At 32.6% G+C, this 16,302-nt stretch overlaps 3 protein-coding genes across 3 annotated transcripts; 1 reads left to right on the top strand and 2 right to left on the bottom strand.

The window, feature by feature from the left end:
- The first annotated feature begins 820 nt into the window (after positions 1-820).
- On the top strand, positions 821-4,635 carry LOC106711378 (mitochondrial import inner membrane translocase subunit TIM50-C). Its single transcript, XM_045682832.1, has 7 exons — positions 821-1,059; positions 1,485-1,659; positions 1,872-2,043; positions 2,336-2,469; positions 2,948-3,173; positions 3,627-3,750; positions 4,363-4,635. The coding sequence occupies exons 1-7, from the start codon at positions 921-923 to the stop codon at positions 4,551-4,553; spliced, it is 1,161 nt and encodes a 386-aa protein (XP_045538788.1). The 5' UTR covers positions 821-920; the 3' UTR covers positions 4,554-4,635.
- Positions 4,636-6,013: 1,378 nt separating this feature from the next.
- Positions 6,014-9,207, bottom strand: LOC106711509. Its single transcript, XM_014503830.2, has 4 exons — positions 9,039-9,207; positions 8,532-8,907; positions 7,792-8,004; positions 6,014-7,414 (listed from the first exon to the last, which is right to left on the bottom strand). Exons 1-4 carry the CDS (start codon positions 9,069-9,071, stop codon positions 6,096-6,098), a joined length of 1,941 nt encoding a protein of 646 aa, XP_014359316.2. The 5' UTR covers positions 9,072-9,207; the 3' UTR covers positions 6,014-6,095.
- A 780-nt stretch (positions 9,208-9,987) lies between these two features.
- LOC106711377 lies at positions 9,988-16,029 on the bottom strand. The gene is made up of 7 exons (XM_045683027.1): positions 15,823-16,029; positions 14,771-15,730; positions 13,730-14,693; positions 12,333-13,414; positions 12,078-12,198; positions 11,778-11,932; positions 9,988-11,702 (listed from the first exon to the last, which is right to left on the bottom strand). Exons 1-7 carry the CDS (start codon positions 15,884-15,886, stop codon positions 9,988-9,990), a joined length of 5,061 nt encoding a protein of 1,686 aa, XP_045538983.1. The 5' UTR covers positions 15,887-16,029.
- Positions 16,030-16,302: the final 273 nt, after the last annotated feature.

The following is a 16,302-nucleotide window of genomic DNA, read 5'->3' as shown; positions in this document are numbered from 1 at the left end:
ATAAATAGTGTATAGTGTTTATATATAATGTGTGTGTTCAGCTGGGATTCTACGACTTTGATCACCGTAACCAATGTTGTTTTGAGTTTGAATTAACGTTGACTTGAAAAACAAAAGTATCTGACCTACAGTAAAATATAGACCATTTTGATTTAACAATAAAATAGAATAAAATCTTTGAGGAATTTACCCTCTTAATTTTACTAAGAAAAAAGTATAAATCGATACTCAGTGAAGACATCATTATCCTTGGAAGTAATCTGTATCCTAAGGGGGTCAATTATTTGAAAATATAAAAAAAATCAAAATCTTATCTAAGTACCTCTTATTCCCTCCATCGTTGACTTGATTCTTTTTTACAAAATTCATCAAAGAACTTTGTTTAGCAAAAGAAGAAGCTTTTCTTGTTGTCATCTTATCTTATAAATACAAAACATTAAACCTTTTAAATTATTTCCCGCTTTATTTATAAACGTTTTCTGACCCAGCTGACATGACATATGACAATTTGTCGTCTGAAACCTGAAACTAAAACTAAACCTGACAGCTGACAGTAAAACTTGGGTTTTTAAATCCTCCCAGAAGGGAAACAAGGCAACGACGCAACACAGTGGGTAACCTTCTTCTCTTTTAAGTTCCAGTTTACAAAACTTTGTTATACACTTTGACTGCCTTTTTATTACTTACTAAAACAGAGTCAATCTCGAGCTTGAGAGTAATTCTCTCGGTATTCAAGGAATAGAAAATGTTATTAAATAAGTAATATTTTCTATTCCGTTGAATTTTCCAATTCACAAAAAATAATGGCAACCCTATGACAGTCCTTGACTCTTTGACAGCGGCTGTGTGAACGAAGTGAAAAGTGAACCGTAGATTTGTTTTGTTTCGTATTGGGATATGTGATTTATAATTTTATCAAAATGTCACTAAGGAAAGTTCTTTCCCTAACACGAGTAACGTGCTCTAGAGCCACATCGCTACACTCTTCATTTTATTCAAGACAAAATGTTTGCTTCCTCACTGCAAATTCAACGAGATACTATTCTGAAAAAAATATAGGTTAGTATTTTTCCGACAAGAAAAACGAGAATTTTATTAATTAAACACAACTTAATAATATATGTACAAATGTTTATCAATATCGTACGTTTTATATTAAAAAATTGCGTTTTTCTTGTTTCCAAAACAGTTGAACCATGCTAAAATATTTTAGTTATTTATTCTAATAGCTTTTTATTGAATTTGTATTGAATATAGACTGCACATGGTGAAGAATTATGACAAATGAAAAATTATGACAAATTTCTCTACTTTAAATGTCTTATTGCAGCCTTGTGTAGTAGTTTTACACCTATTGTAGGTTATATTTGTATAATATACAAAATATATTTTTATTTATACAGATTTGATTTTATTTTTAGTACACAAAATCTGTTCTATGTTTCTTTAGGATAAAAATTAATCTACATGTATCTTTTCTTCAGGTCAACAAAATAAAAATGAGCCAGAAAAAGTTGACATAATTGGTAAATTATTTCCAAAGGCAGTGTTAAACCCTCAAGATGCTCAAGAAATCAAAAAAGAGCAGGAAAAGTTTGAAAAAGAGAATAAAGAGAAAACGGAGGAAAATGAGAAAAGCTGGAAGCGAATGAAGATTGGGTAAATATCTAATTTATTCAGACTTATTTCATGGACCAATTTGAAAAATATTAATGTTTTAAACATCAGCAGTTATAGGCTAAGGATACAGTTATCACAATTTTAATATTGTTATGAACCATATCCCAGCAAAAGCTGAGCTTTTGTGAAATGTTCACAATAATTGTTAGAAAATAAAAGGTATATTACTTAACATAAATTTTCAATATTAGATTTGCAGTGTTTGGTGGAGCTATGACAGTAATGGGAACTTGCCTGGTGGTAGAAATGGGAGCGCCAAGACATGATGATGAAGGGAAGATCATCGAGGATGAGTTCTCAAATCTGCCCATAGTATTACAATATTTGAAACGAACATGGAAGGAGCTCACATTTTATGAGAGAGTATGATTACAGATACTTACTTTTTTAAACAAGCCACTTTGTTAAATAAATAAAAAATTATTCATAGATCCATTGTCTCAGAAAAAATAATTTTTTGTATATTTACATTATTGACTTGATTAATGAAAAATCAAATATTTTTTAAGCCATGTTATTAAGTGCTAACAAAGATGAAAGATCTACAAATAATATCTAGAAAATCTCCTGAAATAACATAAAAGATTAAATAATTCTCTTTAGCAGCTAGTTTATATTGATTAGATATTCATTATTCTATTGTATAATTTTTCAGATGATAAAAGAGCCGTCCCGTGAGAAATTATTACCGGATCCTGTTCCACCACCGTACCAGCCAACTTACACATTAGTTTTAGAGTTCACCGATGTTCTCATGCATCCAGATTGGTCATATCAAACTGGTTGGAGGTAACTTATTTAATTTTTTTCGTAACTTTTTTTGTTTTTCTCTTTATTTTTGTAGGGACTTTGGTTCTTATGAATATGTCAGTCCCATAGACAACAACTTACAATATAATAACAAATACATGTACAAGAAAGTAACAACAAAAAAAACAAATAATGATAACAAGAGAAAGTATTTACAATTTTATAACGCCTTCAACACCATGCTACGGATTACGTCTGCTAGGTCCGACAATGGTTGAAAACTTTGTAACTTTTGTATTTGTGTATTTAAATGTCTCTTATATATGATAGTGTTGATTAGTCATAACATACTATGATTTTTTTTAAACTTTGACTAATTCTATTTTTTTATTTATAAAAGTAGTGCAAAAAATATTTATGAATTAAGGAAAATCATTTGAAAAACTGAATTCTTTCAGCAGTTTGACAAAGAAATACATAATTTAAACTTACACACTTTTTAATAATATGTTAACAGGTTTAAGAAACGTCCTGGCGTTGAGCAATTCCTCCAGACAGTGTCCAGTTCAAACTATGAAGTTGTTATATTCACTTCGGAGAATGTCTTCATGATCTGGCCGGTGTTGGACAAGTTAGATCCGGAGAACAAGTACATTTCATACAGACTGTTCAGAGATTCCACACACTTTATAGATGGTGTGCATGTTAAGAACTTAGATGGACTTAACCGGGACTTATCAAAGGTATAAAAGAAGTTGATATATTAATGCAGAGCTTCAAATGCAAGGCCTAGAAATCTATATATTTATATATATAAAAGAAAGTCGTGTTAGTTACACTATTTATAACTCAAGAACGGCTGAATTGATTTGACTGAAAATTGGTGGGCAGGTAGCTTAGAACCAGGAAAAGGACATAGGATAATTTTTGCCCCGTTTTCTTTTTTTTATTCCGCGCGGACGGAGTCGCAGGTAAAAGCTAGTTTGGCATAAAGATTTCAGTTACTATCTCCAGACTTAGATAATACTTTCTTTTAACCTGTTTATTTCTGAATAACTATTTAACTTTAGGTTTTAGTATTACTTATTCTATTACCTTGTATAGTAGACATCTGGTGTTTTGCAAACAGTATAATGGAGGCAAAAAAAAAATTGTTTCTAGATGCATTATAAATTTGATTTTTTTCTGTTTTCTAGGTGATTGTAGTGGATTGGAACAAACAAGCAATTAAATTCCACCCGCAGAATTCTCTCATACTAAAGAAGTGGAAGGGTGATGATGATGACACCGCCCTATTGGATCTCGCAAACTTGTTACAGAGTAAGTACAATATTATACAAGTTGTTACTATAGTCCAGTCGCGGAGCACGAAGAATTTCGTACATTGAACTGTCATTACCTGTCTCTGTCACTCCCACGTAAAAACAATGAGTCTCGCTCGCACAGATACAATGGCCGCCGTCCTCAGGGGTTGTAAACCTTTTACTGGAGACTATAAGGTTTGTTCTTGTTTGCATAATGTGGTTTTGGTTGCCCTTGAGTCACAACAAAAAGTCCTTGGTTTGCTTGACCTTGACTTTACTTGTAATATAAAATCTGAATAAATTATTTATATAATAATAATAATAACTATATTTCATAAGTTGGTGAATTTTCTTTCTTCCTTCAAATAATTCATGTAAACCGCACTAAATACAAAAATGTTTGTGACCACTGTCAGTAGGTAAAGAGGTCATTCTTCGTGCTCCGCGACTGGACTTTAGTAACCCTTCTTTGATGTATGAAAGAAAGAAAAGAAATCTATATCATTTAACTAATTGACTATTCTTCACTTATGTAGTCAAAAATCACAACCATGCTCGCTTATATTTTGATTAACTACATAAATGCTTTCCTTTTTGTAATATGTTTGTAAATTTTTGTAATTTTCAGCTATAGCAATGTCAAATGTGACTGATGTTAGAGAGGTGTTAACATACTACAGTCAGTTTGATGATCCCATCGCAGCATTCAGAGAGAACCAGAGAAAATTAATGGAACAAATGGAGGAGAAAGAGAGAGAGGCGAAGAATGCAGAACAGCCCCTAACGAGGAACTGGCTCCGGAGTTTCACTAGGCGTTAAGTACTTATCTTAACTGCTAAGCAACTTATTTAATTTTTTAATTCCTATAAACTTCATTATATCTCAGCCAGGCACATTATAATATATATATTTTTAGTATATGTAGATTATAAATACTTTTGTTGATCAAAAAATTTTGACTGTAATAGATTCAATTTTTTTCTTTCGATAATTTATGATGCATTTTTTAAAAATTGTTTTTTTTTATCGGAAAACATCTATATCGTTATTTTATAATTTAGCCCAAAACAAAATACAGTCAAAACCGTTTATAGCGACATCGTTTAGAACAACATACCGGTTAAATTGACCAAAATCAAAGGTCCTGGCTGAATGTTATATACATATTTTTCCTATTAATACCTGTCACCGGTTGTTACAACTATCGGTTTTTACGACTCAATATGAGTAGTCCCTTCGATGTCGTTATAACAGATTTTGACTGTACATCAATTAAAGTGATTGTCTATTTAAAACTATATATAAAAAATCCTGTGCACTCTTAGTACTTACCATTACAAAATGTAAATGTTCAAAGAGGTTCTGGGTTTAAGCACATATTAACTATAAAAAACTTCACTTACAATATAAATGTTTATTATTATTTAATTAAATATTTTGTAATAATATATATTGCCACATGTACTATATACTAAAATCATCTAGTAATAAAAGGAATGGATGAAAACTCGCTTGTGTAGTCAAAATGCATTATTTATTAATAACTCTCCATGTTTCTTTTTCAATTTTCAAACTGATTTGTCGTAAAATTTTAATCATCTCTAATGATACACATTTACAACTGCATTTTTTCTTATTTGAAAGAACAAAATATTAATTTGTTGCATTTTTTATAATTAAATAGTAACTTCTTTAAAATGCATTTTGTTGATCTGTTATTATGTATATTAATTTGCAAAAAAACATTTTTTTTATTTCAGTTTTACATGATCTTAACTGTGTATATTTTTAAATTAGCTTGTTATGATCACAAGGTTGTCTGTTTGTGTATTAAGCTGGATTGTATTGCAGTTATATTTTGTCTGTCTGCTCGTATGTTTGCGATGTTTAGTCATTTTAGATAGGTAATATAGTTGTTTTAAAAAATGTTTTGATGTTTTATTAATTCAATTAAATCCTTATACACAATCTATACATATACATCATTCTTGAATGTGATAAGAACTAAAATTACATATTTTAGACTATCGTTGCAAATATGATTGCAAAGGCATCATCACAAAGCTAAAGTTCAACTTGCTCAAGATTTGTTTGACACATCATAACAATTTGTAAAGGACCCATCTTTTTAGCCGACTTCAAAAAGAAGGAGGTTATCAATTCGACTGTATTTTTTTTTATGTGTGTTACCGCGAAACTCCGCCCCTGGTGGTCCGATTTTGATAAAAAATATTTTAATTGAAAGGAAGTGCTTGCAGATGGGTCCCATTTTTTTTGTTTTTTTTTTTTAAATAACTAGAAGACTAGTAGATTTTGTTATAATTCTGTAATATTTCGCACCATTTAAACTCTTCAAACCCATCATTTACCATCCTCATCACTGTCAGAAAAATGTAAATTAAGAGCGAACGAAGATTGATCAACTGTTTCTTCCAGTTTATTTGTCCACAATTCCAAAAGACCTTCATCAAGATCTTCGTTTTCGAAGGTTTCAAAAATCTCTTCTTCGTTACATTTAGACTTTTCTCGTCTGTTATCTAAAATCTTATATCCATCAGGAACTTTCTTTAAACTCTTCCAGACATCTGAAATATCTACTATAGATGTCACTACAAAATCTTTCTTATCCAATTTATAAGATTTACTCCATTCATTAAGACTTTCACAATTATCATCTTCCATAAATATATCAAAATGATTCGGGAAGATTGTATGGCAAGAAATATCACCTAAAGAATTTTGCATTAACACATCAAATTTTTCATCAAATTCTGTAATCAAACCTCCAGTAATAGCTGTGTGAAGTCTCGCGTCTATAGGATTATATAAATCATGACATAATAACTTCTGGCGGGCCTTTTTTAAGGTATTTATTATACTGGGAGGTCGGAATGGTATAGTAACATTTATTATGTCAGATTCTTTGGCGATACCATCGTAATCATTCGGTACAACACACATATCTTCACACCATTGACTGCTTAGACAAAGCAAATCTTTATTGTATCCAAATATGCATTTAGATAAATATGTTGGAGGACATTGCATGCCATGGGTCCATCTATTTATGGGTCTGGCTTTTTTATTTTGTGTATGGGAATACCTCATGTCCATTACAAATAGGTGATGGTTTGTACCAATGTAAAAATAAGGTGTCTCGGTGGGTAAGGCAGATGTTACATCGTTGCATAATAGTTCATCCGTCACATCTCTAAGGTCTCCCCATTGATGGACAATGCCATTAGCTCGTTTATCATAAACAGTAACATATTTTGTTGATACATGAGTGTAGAATCCTCTCTCGGAACTGAGCACAGTATTCCAATTATTTTTCGGAGATACATTAGATTTTAATTTCACACTTCTTCCTTTCATTCTGTCTAAATTCACAATTGTAAGTTTGTTGTCCAAAGTGGTTACATATAGAATGTTTTTATGGTAACCATCAAAAGATATGCCCGTGTATTGTATTTCTGATTGCGCTCTTTTGATTTCTTCAAATTTAATTTCATCAGTATCGGTGACAATTCTTAATATGAATACTTTATATTTAGTCCGCAAAGCAACCAAATTCTGTGAAGAGCATATTGTTTCTAGAATATTAATACCGTCACCACAATCAAAAGTAGCTACGGGGCTTTTGCTGATTGATCTATCATTTTTATTATACTCTGATAACGCTGAAATGAGAATAATATTGAATGAAAATTGTTTGAAGTCAGAATATTTTTTTTTTATAAGAGAAGGAGGCAAACAGGCATTTCTGTTTAAAACATGTTTTTTTTTATAAGAGAAGATGGCAAACGAGCAGCGGGAACACCAAGGTGTTCATCGACGTCCATGGACATCCACAATACCAGAGGAATCGCAGATGCGTTGCCGTCCTTTGAGATGATAATACGCTTGCTTCTTGAAGGACCCTAACTCGTAGCGGTTTGGAAATACCACCGAGGACAGACCATTTCACAACGCGGCGGTACGCGGTAGAAAGTTACGCCAAAACCCGCTTGGTTGTGGAAATATGTCTTCAGGAAATGGATATTATTGAAATACTTACATAATTTACTAAACTCACTATGAAGCAAGTAATCATTCCATTGTATACTTATGAGTTGTAAGTTGCCATGTCCTGCATAGTACCAGTTGTATGAACTATCAAAATGTGGGTCCGGATCACTGTCCCAATGCTTTGCCATGTCAATCAAGTGTTTTGGACAATGTACAACATCATCATTTAATGTCTCATACTTTGATAACATGTTGTTTAATGCTGAAAACAAGATGTTAATAGGTTTTATATTAAACTAGCTTTAACCCGCGACTCCGTCCGCGCGGAATTAAAAAATGCACACAAGATAAAAAAAAGTTCCTATGTCCGTCTCCTAGTTCTAAGCTACCTCCCCATCAATTTTCAGGTAAATCAGTTCAACCGATCTTGAGTAATAAATAGTGTAACTAACACGACTTTCTTTTATATATATATATACTAGCTTTTTTCCGCGACTCCGTCCGCGCGGAATAAAAGATAGAAAACGGGGTAAAAATTATCCTATGTCCATTTCCTGGCTCTAAGCTACCTGCCCACCAATTTTCAGTCAAATCGATTCAGCCGTTCTTGAGTATAAGTGGTGTAACTAACACAACTTTCTTTTATATATATAGATGAAATGGAAAACTAAATAAATTTCTTTTTTCATTATTTAATTTTTAATCCTGGTGATCCTGGCCTAAATTGTGAACTCATTTTATGTCATATATACTAGATCTGTGAACATGTGTAATTTGCCTCATACTTACTTGCTGAATATTTTAAATATCTCCATTGCCGTTGCCAATCATTTTTAGCTTTTATCAACTCTGTGACGGGATCAGTTTTATTTGAATGTTTCAACATGGTGATAATTTTAGGATTTGAACTCTTGTATGGAAATTGTTCAAAATAATTTGTGAACAGCTGCCCATCCCAATCATCACTGAATGCATTTAATGGATGGCCAGGAACAATGAAATGAAAGTTTGGCAATGTTTTCTTTGTTGAAAGCCTTTGCCTTATATTGTAATTAAAAAAGTTATATGCCTGAACATTTTTATTGCGCAAATCTTCAAGAATTTTCTTCACAGGAGCTGTATTGTCAATATTATCCGCCGTAAATTCAACCTGTTTTTTCTTTTTCTAAAAAAATTGAATATAATTAAAAATTTCTTTACAGTAAAAACAATTTAATTTGAATTATACAATTTAATTTAAATTAAGAAAACTTTTATGATAAAGTTTAAAAATTATATCAAACAAAAAAAAAATACCTTCATTTTTCCGGGTGTAGCCATGGTTAACATAGGTTTATATAACTTTGCAAGAAATATTTATTACTAAGTATTGTAAAATAGAAATATATATAAGTTACATTCCATAATCAAATTCATATGATTATATTAATGTTTTACCAATTTTCGTAAAGACAAATTGAGTAAATATTTTATATAATATTTTCGCAATTGTTATTGCATGTGCCATTGACATTGACAGTGAAATAAGCAAAATGATAACAGGTTGACAGCTGATGGAAAAAGGTGAACAGATCCTAGCTTAAGCACAGAACATATAAAAACATGTTTGACATTAGACATCCAGGTGTAACCACTCTTTAATCGTGCAGCAAACGGAGCGAATACACAAGTGGTAACACCTTCGAAACCCTGTGTGTAATTTAAATAGACGAATGTGTTGGCTTGGGAAATAGGTAATGACAGGGATTCTGGTCTCAGAAACCAACGGGAACACTATTAATACAGTTCTCCATATAATAATTCTCACGAAAGTTTTTGGCTCTTACTTAAGAAACTTTAGGTCCATACAGCAAATAAATGAGATATACAACAAAAAGACCTAAATGAGCTACAATTTTAGGAATGGATCGAAAAAGGATATTTTTAATGTCCATACAAAGGCTCACTTTTCTGGTTGCGTCACTTTTTTATCCAGCAAATAAGATAAACTAAAAATGTATAATTGAAATTCTTAAAACATTATATAAAGGTAAACCTGTATTAATGAAATAAACTAGAACATTTCATAATATATAATTCCGCGTACATTTCATATAAATATGTATATAAACGTACTCATAAAATTTTAAATAGAAAAGACTATTAGATAGACATAAGTTCAAAATTGAATAAATAGGAAATAATAAAAAGATACTAAACTGGATTTCCATAATTTTAACAATTAGCTTTTTATATAATATATATATTAAGAACGGTATATAAACTCCGGAAAAGACAAGGCAGCGAAAACAGTAAACACCAAAATGGAATAAACAGTTACTAAAATATCTCTTTTCATTTTAAGAATATCACATTCTTTCTGATCCTTGCGAACTCCTTCATTCTTTCTTTGAGCACTATTCTTCACATGTATTATTTCATATTTTCCGGTACCTTTTAATTCATTTTTCTCTAAAGTTTTGTGTTTTTCGATGAAATTATTACATTCATCATAATTGTGAATCGGAGTTACTTTAAATTTTCTTAAACAATAGGATCGATAATCATATAGAGATATAAGAGAATTACTAGACGGTTGACTTACAATTCCAGTTACAGAATTCGGGGGGTTTTTATTTGTAGAAATTTGAGAGTCTGCATTCGTAACCAAGTCAATGCATTCTCTATTTAGATTCGTAACATTTGCTGAATGTGAATTTGTCCCCATTTCATTAAAGTTTGCAAGAAGTGATTGAGGGCTTTCTGTACATTTATTAACACATTCTTTGGTTATATTTACCGCAACTTCTTTGTCAACACTATTTAATGCAGTTTTGTTAATTTTTTTTGTTATATTACTATTTAAATCGACGTTATTCGTATCACAGATATTTTTATCAGGTTTATGTTCATGCGATTTTGATAGTAACTTGTAAGGTTTATGTAATTCCATATCATGTTCTTTAGAAGCGTTGAGATTTTGATCTTTTGTGATCTTTTCAATTTCATCCAACAATTCAACTAAAATATCTAACGAAGTCGTGTTATCAATGTTTTCGGTTTTTGCCATTCCTTTTTCGTTTTCTCTAATTTTTTTTAAATTAAGGTGGGATTTTGTAAGGTCCGTACTCTTATCAACTTTTTCTATTTTAAAAGTTTTGTTTAAATTATTAGAAACATCACCATTTATTTGTAAAGTTTGTACGCCTTTCTCATCATTGGAATATTCTTCAATTTTTACATTATTAGGACATACATATGTTTGTACACCCATACATCTACTGCTTGCAGTAACACTATTTTCGATTGATTTAATTTCAATGGATTTTGGCTTAGTGAAGACGTATCCCACCGTTGTTATGTTAACAGGACGCTTTGCGAAATATCGATCTTGAATTGAATCAAACAAAGGCATATTAATCAAGCTTGTAATACTTTTATTTCTTCCAAAGTGTATTTTCTTTGATATATGAGAATTCTCAATCATAGAATGAGCATCACCACATTGCAATAGTAACACTTGATTCGTAGATTGTTTAGGTGTTAAAGTTAATTTTTTAATTTTCAAACGCTTCGGAAATGTCCCTTGCGATATTTGGTTGTACAACGCCTTTTCCAAGCTATCGATTCGCCGAACAATTCCGTTGTGCGGTATATTTGTATCGGAATAAATCGCTTGAATTTCATTATTACTTTCTTTCTTATAAACATCATTACCTTCTGGGTTTTTAGTAATATTGGAAACTGCTGTTAGGATATTTTTATCTTCAAACACATCAATAATAAAATCTGAACATATGGATACGAGCTCATCGTTAGAGGCCAAAGTTTCGGGAAAATTATTTCTCTTTTCATTAGAAGACATTGTTGTTTTGGACTCGTTTATAACCGAAAGGGATACCGCAACTTCATTTTGTAACGGATCGTATTGAAGTTTATTATCTTCTGTTGAATCGTCCTCAAAACTAGACGTCGTTGCCACTGAAAACAAATTGAAAATAATTACAAGAACACAAGATGAGAACGTAGAAAAATACATACGAAAATGTAACGAACCACTACTCGGAGCATCTTTGGTTTGTTGAAGAATTTTGTATACAGGGAAATCGATCGCTACTGAGGAATTTTGCAGTAAATTGTTTGATGTTACTGATTCAGACAATGTGAATGGCCGCTTTTTTTGATAATACTCAAATGGTATCATCTTCTTTCTAAAAAAACAACAATTAAAATTGTGAATAAATTAGTAAGTAATCTATTTTCATACACATTATTCTAAAAATTTCAAATTACAAGATTTCAATGTAAGTTTAGAACCAGTTGTAGTGTCAACCTTACAGAAATTCTACAACTTACGACGTACGAGGAGCCTCGGGGACAAGCCTTTGCTTGTGAGTCGGCGCAGGCACCTGAGGCACAACGATCTCTATTGTCCCGTTGTTTGGCATACGTCGTACTCTTTTATACTTGTCTGTAACTAAAATTAGCATCGTTTTTAAATACTACTCTCTTACTTACTATCTCCTTTCCTTGGACCGTTAGTCAGTTTAACGAAAATATTAAGTTAATTCGAGTTTTAAGTTTTAATTTTGTATATGTGTTGTTATTTACCTTTAGGTGCTATATTATTCGCTGTTTTGGATCTTGTTACATATATAATTTCTTGTTCGTTTCTCCTTTGTCTTACGGGTCTTGGCGCTTGTGGAACTTGTGCTGGAGGTCCAGGGACATAATTTCTCCCATATCTAGGTTTCATAGCCTCCATTTGAGCGTTTACGTAGGATTTCTTCGGCTGGGCCAAGCTGTCCAGTCTCGTAAATTGTCTGGGAGGACCTTTGACTGCCTCCCCCCGCGCCTCCCTCAAGGCTTCATCGACTATGTCGACTACTTTTTTCTCCCTTTCAACTATCTTACTCATATTACCAATAGGTTCAGTTAATGACTTTCCTCGAACCATAGGATTTCTATATTGATTTTTTGTGTCATTGTTAAATATATTTTTATTCGGGATTAATTTGCCTTCTTTATTTTCATTTTCACCACGTGTTATTTTCTTAGGCAAATTAAATCGATGTAAAGCTTTTGTCTCGACAAAATTATTTGTTTTCTTAGACTCCCTCGGTTCCGGTGCTGGTCTTTGTCTACCTTTTTGAATATTGTCGAATTCATTGATCAAGTGTGAAATAGCTTTTAGAGGATTCTTTGAAATATTTTCAGGACTATGTATTCTGACCCTTTTGTGCGGTTTAGTTTCGTTCTTCTCAGCTCTAATATGGGGCTTAGAACTGATTATAACTTTAGTAATGCTATTAGCTTCGAGCCCAGATTTTTTGCTACTTTTGTCCGAGTAAAGGGCATCATTATTTTTTTCTTCGAAGCTGAAAATGCTAGGATTGGATTCGATTAGCTGACATTTCATACTGGCGCAGCTGTCAGTATTGATGATTTTTACTTTTTTGTCCTTGGCAGAATCGTTGAAGCTCGTATCAGCTGGTGTAACTTTATGTGAAGAGTACATAGATTCCGAGGAGTCTACTTTACTCAATTTTCTCATTAACTCATAAATTTTATCAATACTTTTCTTACATTCCATTGAAGTTAGGGATTTCTTATTGGAATTATTATTTATGTTTGTGTCGATGTTCTCGCGCGGCGAGTTGTTCAACATTTCAGAACAGCAGCTCCACGCTCGTCTGAAAATTATTCATTATCTAATATATAAAATTCTCGTGTCACAGTTTTCGTCACCGTACTCCTCCGAAACGGCTTGACCGATTCTCATGAAATTTTGTGAGCATATTCAGTAGGTCTGAGAATCGGCCAACATCTATTTTTTTTTAACTGCGCGCGGACGGAGTCGCGGGCGACAGCTAGTAATATATATTTTTTTAATTTAAAGTTTACAATTCATATTGCAATCAGTGTATATTCTCCAATAACTTCAATGTTCAGGAATACTATGTATCTTAGGTCAATTTAAAGGGTAACTAAAAAAAAGTGTAACTTACTTCTCACTATTACAAGGTTCACTTTGTGGCTTTAGCTCCGATCTTGACGAATTGTAGGAAGCAACAAATGTTTCAAAATTTGTAGTTGAGTTTGAAGAATTCGGTGGTTTACCCTGTTTCGTATTATGTCTGTTTTTACATTTCAAATTCATAACTGCTGTTTCAGGGTCGTCCATACAGTAACCGTAACCAACATGATTTTCTTTTTTCAAAATAGTTACATCTTTCACTGAATAATCATCGTTGTCATCATCATTGTCCAATGGTTCGATGTGAGAATTTTTGAGGGAATGGGTGCCAGTGACGCTCGTTTTATCACCGTAAATAGAAGTATAAAAGGATTTATTAGTTATCGATAGCTTCGTTACAGAGTTAGAGGACTGCGCCATGACGGCCTTCCCGTGCTTATGCTTTGTCACTTTACAGTTTTCAGTGAGGGATTTTTTCTTTTTCTCCCTCCTCTCTCTTATTTCCAAAAGTTTTCGCCGTTTCTTTTCCTCAAGAATATGTGATTTATTTTCGTATGGCGACTTTACTCTGACTATTGTCGGTGACTTCTTTTTCGTTAAGGACGTCTCCTCGGTTTCCTCAAGCACGACCGTCTGCGTGCCCAGCTTCTGTATTGTCGCGAACAGATCGTCCGCCGCAGGTCGGAAACAAGATATTTGTGTTTCAATGTTTACCTGATCGTTGTTGCAATGTTTTTCGCTGGAGTAATTTGAAGTCCCGTCATTTGTAGCCATCGTGAATAGCGAGGTTATATCGCAAAGTGAGAGTTCCGAACTTTTGGTTGAACCACATTGAAAAGCAAAATCTGTCGAATTGTCATCTCTTTTGGCAAAAGTACGCACATTACTATCTTCTTTGCATTCATTAAACTCTGTGAGAGTTAATTGGTTTTGTACACTATTGTTGATGTTTGTTTCAGATTTTATTGAATTAAATTCCAATGGCAGCCACGATTCTGGAAATTTTAACACATTAAAATTGCATATCAAACTCTTTTTACTAAATTAGACAAGATATGCAATAACATCTTACCATCTTTTATGCTCAGTAAACTTTTTCGTATGACCAGAACAGATTCAATTTCGCTCCCAACATTGTCAGTGTTAGACGATTTGAGTTGCACAACTATGTCAATTTGTGACTTACTGCCGTCGTCTCTCGCTGCCTGCTCACTTTCCTTCTGACACGTTATTACCAAATTATTTTCGCATCGTTTGTCGAGAAATGTGAACGAACCGTAAATGAGTCTTGGAATTTTAATGATTCTCTTCTCAAGTATCTTCGATAACGATCTGATGTCTAACTCCGAATGTATGAAGTCGCGCCATCTCGTCTTGAAAGCGTCAACGTTGCATTCGATACGCAAAGGGTTACTACTCACACTAGCTACCTTTACAACTTCATTGTTTTTTCGTTCGTCATATTTGTTCCCCAAAGTTTTCCATTTCTCTTTAGCCTTTTCTGTCAAATAGTCTCCATTGCTGATACGTCTCAGTTGTTCAATCGTACGTCTGGCGTACTGAATGATATTATCCATGTACAAATTAGAATTGTCATCTAGATTATTGCAGCAGACAAAATCTAAAAGGGACGTCGAAAAAAATGCGCCGTCGAATGTACCAAAACTTAACATTCTGTTTAGAGAATTGAATTGTTCCTTTCTAAAAGGGTTTTTAAACAAAATACCATCAGTACAATCTGATCCGTGATCCGCCTGGATGGCTATATTACCAAATTTTTGACACAACGTTTTATCTAAAGATGGGAAGCTATTAATTAGGTCTATTCTCTCTTTGTTAATTAACACAACGTCGTAAAAGTCTTCATTGGTGTAGAAATCACTTTCGCTGCCTTCCGACTCCTGGTCTTCATACACCACGGTCTCCACGTACTGGTTCGGAGGACGAACTGAATTTTTGTTATTGGTAGTCTGTTTTGTGTCAACATTTTCGTAAAGTGTCACCAAATCTCTTTGCACCACGGTATTTGTATCTGTAATTGACCAATTTATTTCAGTAATCAACATATTAGGTATTTTTTAAAGAATTAAAATATTATTGTTATATAAATTTTTGATTATTTACGTTCAATGTTACAGTATTTTTCGCCGGCCCCGCTCCCGTCTTCAGATAAATGACTAATCTGCATTATCACCCACACAGATTTCACATCACACGATTCTAAATTAAATAAAACGAAATTAAATATTACAAAGATAAAATAAATGCGTACAAAAGACACTGCTAAATAGTGTCTAAAATTTTTAAGTCAACATGTTTTAAAATGTTATTTCTAACATGTGTCATGTGTTTCATATTTGGAACGGATCGTATCTGTCAATTTATAAACCAGTGCGAATTTTTCTATATAATTTTATCATCTGTTAAACCCTATCTATACAGGTAAAAAATAAAACCGTTTAAAAATTGTAGCAAATCTTGCAGGAACCTCTCGAACGGGGACTCCCCGCATGCGGTATAACGACTTATGAATATGCGCCTTAAGATGGTCGTGGTACTATGCTGTAAGGAAGCTACCGAAAAAAAACTGCCTAGGGTTATAAA

This window comes from Papilio machaon, chromosome 20, assembly GCF_912999745.1.
Source record: "Papilio machaon chromosome 20, ilPapMach1.1, whole genome shotgun sequence".
Taxonomy (NCBI): domain Eukaryota; kingdom Metazoa; phylum Arthropoda; class Insecta; order Lepidoptera; family Papilionidae; genus Papilio; species Papilio machaon.
The sequence above is the reverse complement of the archived record's forward strand: the minus strand, read 5'-3'. Positions and strand labels throughout refer to the sequence as shown.